The 8180-nt window shown below is 34.4% G+C and overlaps 1 protein-coding gene across 1 annotated transcript in view; it reads left to right on the top strand.

Annotated features, from left to right (window-relative positions):
* Positions 1–7963, top strand: part of gxylt1a (glucoside xylosyltransferase 1a) — a gene marked incomplete at its 5' end in the record, with an annotated part of 15641 nt that extends 7678 nt beyond the window's left edge. The window contains 3 exons of the mRNA XM_016554795.1: positions 2265–2388; positions 2495–2667; positions 7531–7963. Of these exons, the coding sequence (XP_016410281.1) occupies positions 2265–2388; positions 2495–2667; positions 7531–7701 (468 nt within the window). The remainder of the gene's footprint in view (positions 1–2264; positions 2389–2494; positions 2668–7530) is intronic.
* Between the last annotated feature and the right edge of the window lie 217 nt (positions 7964–8180).

The raw sequence follows: 8180 nt of genomic DNA, 5'->3' as shown, positions 1-8180 counted from the left end.
CCTTCAGAATCTTCAGAATTGTGAGAGAACAAGTCTCAGTTTATCCAGAACGGTGCAGCTCTATTTTGCACTCTAAATCGTTGACCTCATGTTTGGAATCGATCAGAATCGTAATTGATCAAATTGAAAGCACACCCATCCCTCTAAGTGCCTGAAGTGGCTCTCTCAGCTGATTTTGAAGCAGGTGGACTCTGTGCTGTACGTGGACACGGATGTGCTGTTCCTGCGGCCGGTGGAGGACGTCTGGAGCTTTCTGTCCCGGTTTAACAGCAGCCAGGTGGCAGCGATGGCCCCGGAGCACGAGGAGCCGCACATCGGCTGGTACAATCGCTTCGCTCGACACCCGTACTACGGCAAGACCGGCGTCAACTCCGGAGTCATGCTCATGAACATGACACGCATCAGAGACAAACACTTCAAGGTACAGCACTCCCGGGACTCATGCATTTAGCAGCTGGTTAACTGACGAGACACACTCATGATTAAACAGAGGTGTTGGCCTTAAGATCCGAAAAAATCACAACAATGATTAAGAAATTTCTCTCATACATATATGTGCATTTTAGCCTAAATTAAATGATTTTACTTTTCATTTGTGAACCCGTTGAGGACAGATTGATATTTTGGCCCAGCTGATGGATATTTAGTCATTTTGAGATTAATTGTCTTTAATGGACACTGAGGAGTTAAAGCAGCAAAATAAAGAAAATATTGTAAAATATTGAAAACATGATGGCCGGTATATATTGCATTTCAATGCATACACTTTATCTTTTAACTTTAAATTGGGGGGGGGGGACTAATAAATAAATGCACTAAAGAGTTAACAGGATTGTTATTACTTGGATCTAATAAAATTATTAAATAAATTAAGACATTTCCCAAATATGTCAAAACAGCAGAATAATTTCAATACAGCCATAAAATGATGAAAAACCTAAAATATTAAAATATTATGACCAGTATCTATTGCATCTCAATGCATACACTTTATCTTTCAAAGGGGGGGAGACTAATAAATAAATGCACTAAAGAGTTAACAGTATTGTTATTACTTGGATCTAATAAAATTATTAAATAAATTAAGACATTTCCCAAATATGTCAAAACAGCAGAATAATTTCAATACAGCCATTAAATGATGAAAAACCTAAAATATTAAAATATTATGACCAGTATCTATTGCATCTCAATGCATACACTTTATCTTTCAAATACAAAAATATTATATATATATGTATATATATACACATACATTTTTTCAATCAATTTAAGGTTAAAAGATAAAGTGTATGCATTGAGATGCAATAGATACTGGTCATAATATTTTAATATCTTAGGTTTTTCATCATTTTATGGCTATATTTCTTTGACATCATTTGTAGAAGTATTAATATTTTTTTATAATTTTATTAGATGTAAGTAACAATAGTCCTGTTAACCCTTCAGTGCGTTAAAAAATATTTACAAATTTTTCTCAATCAATTTAATGCACTGAAGGGTTAACAGGACTATTGTTACTCTTTGATCTAATAAAATTATAAAGAAATATTAAAATATTATGGCCAGTATCTATTGCATCTCAATGCATACACTTTCTATTATATAAATATTAACCTTAAATTTAAAATTTATATTTATAATAAAAATGTTTTAATACACAAAAAAGTAAGAATATTATTAGATTGTATTTTTTAAATTAAAATAAAATTGTTAAAATTAAGACATTTATTATATGCAAATATGTACACTTTATCCTAAAATCTATTTTATTTTTTATTTGTGAACCTGTCACTTGTATTACGATTAAAGACAGACTGATATTTAGGCCCAGTAGATTATTTTGGTGGATATTTAGCCAATTTGAGATTAAGAGTATTGTTATTGGATCAAAAATATGAATGAAAGAAATTAAGAAATTAAGAAACACATTCTCTTATATAAATACACATTTTAACCCTTATATCTTGATGTTGATCAAAACAATGCATGTTTTTTTTTATTTTTCATTTGTAACGTCTCACCAGCAGATGTCTCTGTTGTTCTTCTGTTGCTCATTTTCTCATATTTCCACATTACTGAAGCGGTTTCATCATTCATTTATCTGTCATACATGAGACGGATTGAGAATAATTATGTAAAAACATGCACAGTGTGTGTGTGTGCGTCTGTGTGTGTGTGTGTGTGTGTCTGTGTGTGTGTGTGTGTGTCTGTGTGTGTGCGTCTGTGTGTGTCTGTGTGTGTGTGTGTGTGTGTGTGAACAGAACGACCTGACAGCAGTGGATCTGAAGTGGGCCGATCTTCTGATGCCTCTGTTACACAAATACAAGCTCAACATCACGTGGGGAGACCAGGACCTGCTCAACATCATCTTCCACCATAACCCAGGTACACCAGCTCATCATCATCATCATCATCATTATGTGTGCACAATATACAGAAGAAACCTCTAGAACTGTGCAAGCGCATTGATTCTCACTGGGTCTGATCTCAGAGTCTCTGCTGCTGATCGAGTGTCACTGGAACTATCGTCCTGATCACTGTATTTACGGCAGCAACTGCATCAGCGCTGAACAGAACGGTGTTTACATTCTCCACGGCAACCGCGGCGTTTACCATGACGACAAGCAGCCCGCCTTCAGAGCCGTGTATGACGCCATAAAGCAGGTGAGAACTAAAGCGATACATTAACATTCCGTTCAATTGAAACAAAATAGACTTTAACTGAGATAAAAATTAAACATTTAAAAACCTTAAACTTATTTTATTTTAACTGGTTGCCAAGGTAACATTTCTGATTTTAACTCAATGTACTAAAATACATAAAAACTAAAACTGAAAAAAGATTAATAACTATATAGACAAAAAAATTATAATTAAAAACAATGCACAACAAACTTTTAAAAATGTAACTGAAATAAAATATTTAAAAAAACTTTTTTTAATTTTTATTTCAGCTAGTTTCTATGGAAGCCCGTTTCCGCCACTAAATAAAAAAGAGGTAATTGCAACTTTTTATCTAACAATTCTGACTTTTTTTCACATAATTGCGTGATATAAACTCACAATTGCGAGTTAAAGTCCAATTTTGAGGGGGGAAAAAGACTATGTTCTCAGAATTGTGAGTTTATATCTCTCAATTATGACTTTTTAACTCGCAATTGTGACTTTATATCACGCAGTTCTGTTAAAAAAAGTCCGAATTGTGAGATAAAAAGTCGCAATTACTTCTTTTATTAGTGTCACTGGAACTATCGTCCTGATCACTGTATTTACGGCAGCAACTGCATCAGCGCTGAACAGAACGGTGTTTACATTCTCCACGGCAACCGCGGCGTTTACCATGACGACAAGCAGCCCGCCTTCAGAGCCGTGTATGACGCCATAAAGCAGGTGAGAACTAAAGCGATACATTAACATTCCGTTCAATTGAAACAAAATAGACTTTAACTGAGATAAAAATGAAACATTTAAAAACCTTAAACTTATTTTATTTTAACTGGTTGCCAAGGTAACATTTCTGATTTTAACTCAATGTACTAAAATACATAAAAACTAAAACTGAAAAAAGATTAATAACTATATAGACAAAAAAATTATAATTAAAAACAATGCACAACAAACTTTTAAAAATGTAACTGAAATAAAATATTTAAAAAAACTTTTTTTAATTTTTATTTCAGCTAGTTTCTATGGAAGCCCGTTTCCGCCACTAAATAAAAAAGAGGTAATTGCAACTTTTTATCTAACAATTCTGAATTTTTTTCACATAATTGCGTGATATAAACTCACAATTGCGAGTTAAAGTCCAATTTTGAGGGGGGAAAAAGACTATGTTCTCAGAATTGTGAGTTTATATCTCTCAATTATGACTTTTTAACTCGCATTTGTGACTTTATATCACGCAGTTCTGTTAAAAAAAGTCAGAATTGTGAGATAAAAAGTCGCAATTACTTCTTTTATTTTTTATTCAGTGGCAGAAACGGGCTTCCATAAGTTTCCAGGGCAATTAACAAAACAAAAAATAAAAGTTTAACTGAAATAAAGTATTAAAAAAAACATAAACCTATTTTATTTCAGCTAGTTTCCAAGACAATATTTCTCATTTTCAGTCAGTTTAACTTGATCTTTTTAATAAATAAAAAAAACTATATAAAACAAAAATGAGAAAACGCCACAAAATTACTAAACCATCATAAAATAAAATAGAAACAAAGTAAATGTATTTCATACATATGTAAAAATGACAAAAACACAACAAAATTACTAAAATTCTAAGTAAAATTAAAATGAAAACGTAATTAAAAAGAAATAGTAAATCGTGCACACGATTTAGCCTACTATTTATTTATTTTTCCTGCATACCATGTGCGTGGCTCCGTAAAGCAGTAATAAAAGCTGTAATAAAAAATAACACTGAATATGACCCACAGCAGGATTTCGTTATCAGTTATCAGACCTGTTTGTTTTTATATGATTGATTTTCTGGGTCATTCCTCAGTTGTTTTTGTGTTATTTTTAGCTGGTCTCTCTCGTGTGGAGCTGCGGTCGCTCTCCTGCCGCGAGTGTTTAATATGGTCATGGTGTGATTTCATTAGGAGCGTTTGCGTAACCCATAAAATCTAATTAGACGCTGTTAGTGTGTGTGTGTGTGTGTGCGCGTGTGGACACCTGTTCAGGTGTGTCTGCAGCCAGTCGCTGTAATGAGTTCAGATGTCTGTCTGGTTTCTCGCAAACTGCCAGTGATTCTTTCTGATCCAGCTGGCAGCTCTGGCGCATCAGTGTTTGTTTGCAGGGTGTGTTTTTCCAACATTGAGTCAGTTGATCTGATTTATGATTCAGCCTGAATTGAACTAATGAATCTGGATCTTAGAAATAGACTCAAAAGTCATTGCTTGAGATGAACTGAAAACATCTCTTTAAGCTATAAGGTTGATGAGATGTATTCATGTATGTTATACAAGCTGTACACTCACTACTTTACATTGTAGCAAAGTGTCATTTCTTCAGTGTTGTCACATGAAAAGATATAATAACATATTTACAAAAACGAGGGGTGTACTCACTTCTGTGAGATACTGTATAAGTTTTTTTTTTATAATAAATTGTATATGAATAAAAAATGGGGGAAAAACATAGATATGTTATGTATTTTCATTCTGCATCATTTGAGTGTGTGTGTGTGTGTGTGTGTGTGTGTGGTCATTACGGTCAGCTATTCTCTCGTCTCACAGGAAGTATGGTGCACCATTAGCTAAATGAGCTGCCATTAGCGCCGTCCCATGATTCAGCTGGATGCGTCCCATTGTTTCAGCACCCACTGAGTTCATGTCCAGATCAACAACCGAACACGCACAGAACGAGCTCCACGTCCATCAGTCTGACACATGTTCCGTTCACTTTAGAAGTGTCTCGTTTGCAGCATTCTCTTTGATTTTATCTCGGGTCCAACATGTCCGTTTTTTTCTCTTGATTTTGTTGCAACTAAAACATAAAGAAAATGGGTTTTTGGGATGATTAAGTGTGTTTGCTTCGTGACAGTATTTTTATGACATCATTTGACATAATTACTTGTTTTTTTTATCAAACAAAAAACCTATAATTGTGTTTAAATACCAGGTTTATTGTCATTAACTAAAACTAAAACCGTATCAAAACATTATCTGAAATATTAACATATAATAACGTGATAAATAACATAGAAAAACAATAGAGTAGTATAATAACATATATAGAACTTATTTTATTTCAACTAGTTGCCAAGGCATATTTTTTTATTTTATTGAATTTGAATTAAAGTAACTAAAACTAAAACTGAAATAACATTTAATAAGAGCTATACAGACATTGAATAATAACAACAACAACAATAATAATAATAATGACAAAAATCACACAACAAAAGTACTAAAATTTTAACTTCGTTAAAAAGAAAACAGAAAATATAAAAATGAAATCTAAAATGCACTACAAATTATAAAATATACAAATAAAAATTGAAAATGTCAATAAAAACTATAATAGTTTATCAATGCTATTAGAGTAACACTAAATTACATAAAATGTAAATGATTTATTAGAGTAAATTTTTTATTTTTTTTTTAAATTAGAATTTGTATAAAATCTGCAACAACAAAAAAAAAAGCACAAAAACATGTATGGTCCTAAAGTATGTTTAACATTCATTAAACAATAAAAAAAAAAAAATTATATATATATTTTAATTACATATATATATTTTTTTTTATGAAATCAGGTCAGACTCAGGACATGATGAATTTCTAAAGATGCAACTTCTCTTAGACATTCTTAATTCTGTATCATCATCATCCTCCTCATCCTCATTACTAGTCCTCAGGCCCAAACCCCCCCTTTGTTAATGTTGCAAAGTTCATCAATGGACCATATGCACGGAGCGTTCTTTAGAACTTCTGCATAAAGATAAGCAGCTCGTAAACTTCCGGTGAAGCTCATTTTATATGTGCTATGTATAGGTAGAGACTCTCACAGAAACCTCTCCTGCCTCATTCTTATCAGAAACTGACAAACAAAATAATCGCAACACCGTAAATAATGACAGCGGCGTTAACATACAGTTTCATGTTATTAAAGAACATATAATTTTATATGCAGAGCCTGGTAATCCCAGGAGAGTCCGCAGACACGTAACTGTACATATATATGCTGACAAATAAACACTGTCGTAACTGTTAGCGATGCTGTCTCTTAAACGGCATCACATTGATATTCTTCATAATCAGTAACTTGCCTTCATAGTCATGAACACATCTTTAAAATCTTATAACATTTTAGAGCCTTTATTATTTCTCAACTCTACAGCTGTGCTGTAAAATTCACTTTAAAGGTGCACTTTTCATTCATGAAGACGGCATGAAGAAATGTGCCGAAAATGTGTCTCGGCGGAAAACGGTTAATAATAACAATGAAATGTAATTTTCTACCGATTAGATTGTGTTTTATTAAGGTCTGCACCTACCCCAACCCTAAACCTACCCTTTACAATAATGCAAAAATAGTAGTTATTGTTGTACAGTGTGACAAAAATTACGCTGTATTGATGTGCGCATGCCCAGTAGCTGATGTGTATCCCTTCTAGCCTTAACCGCGGAAAACTAGCCGGAAAACAAAGACTTTTAAGATGAAAATGACACGAAATTACTATTATAACCAGCAGATGGCAGCAGAGGATCACTCATTGGCTGCAGCTGCTATTTCATCTCTAGTTTTTCACGTCTTGCTTTTGGATTTATTATATAAAAAAAAATGACTACATCTTTTAATGGTGTATGTAGAAGCTGCTAAATAAATTCAGCCGACGCAGACTTGTTGCTGCTGTAGTTTTGTTACTCTGAATTTACTCTGAATCACTTAATGCACAGCTCTGTTTTTCAGTGCTTCATCACGTTCAGTGAGTATTATTGTTGATGCATTGGTCTTGGATTAGACTGACTCTGATCTGTTTGTCCGCTCATATGCAGCACCTCTGACGCTCTTCTGTCTGGTTTTCAGTTTCCGCTGGATGAAGATCCGGTGCGTGGATTGCTTCTACCGCTGGAGGAGAAGCTGAAGAGCGATCACACGTACTGCGGCCGATCTCGACTCGTCTTCACCAAACGACTGCGCCAGAGCGTCACAGAGCTTCAGAAAGATCACGACCGCTCCAGACGAGCAGAGGTTTGAGTTACGAGCCACCGCTTCAGATCAGATCAGAAACCATCAGCGGCTGACAATCAGACACACGCGTCCCTAAAACACTGACAGACTCCAGAGCTTCTGCTCATCAGGGACCTGCGCTTGACTTCACAGACGTGACACACAGTGAGTGCCCTTCATCAGGTATGAAAGGTTTACGTTAGTTAACAATTACAGACCTTCAAAGGAAAAGTTGACCTAATTTCCTCACCCTCAGGCCATCCATAGATTAGGATGAGTTTGTTTCTTCATCAGGTTTGTAGAAATGTAGCACTGCATCAGTGTCTCAGCAATGGATGCTCTGCAGTGAATGGGTGCCGTCAGAATGAGAGACCAAACAGCTGATAAAAACATCACAATAATCCACAAGTAATCCACAGCACTCCAGTCCATCAGTTAACATCTGGAGAAGACAAAAGCTGAAACAAATCCAGCATTAAGACGCTTTTAACTAAAATACATAGAGT

The sequence above is a fragment of the Sinocyclocheilus rhinocerous genome, unplaced genomic scaffold, assembly GCF_001515625.1.
Source record: "Sinocyclocheilus rhinocerous isolate Xijiao unplaced genomic scaffold, SAMN03320098_v1.1 scaffold736, whole genome shotgun sequence".
Taxonomy (NCBI): domain Eukaryota; kingdom Metazoa; phylum Chordata; class Actinopteri; order Cypriniformes; family Cyprinidae; genus Sinocyclocheilus; species Sinocyclocheilus rhinocerous.
Note: the sequence above shows the minus strand (reverse complement) of the source record. Positions and strands in the feature narration are given on the sequence as shown.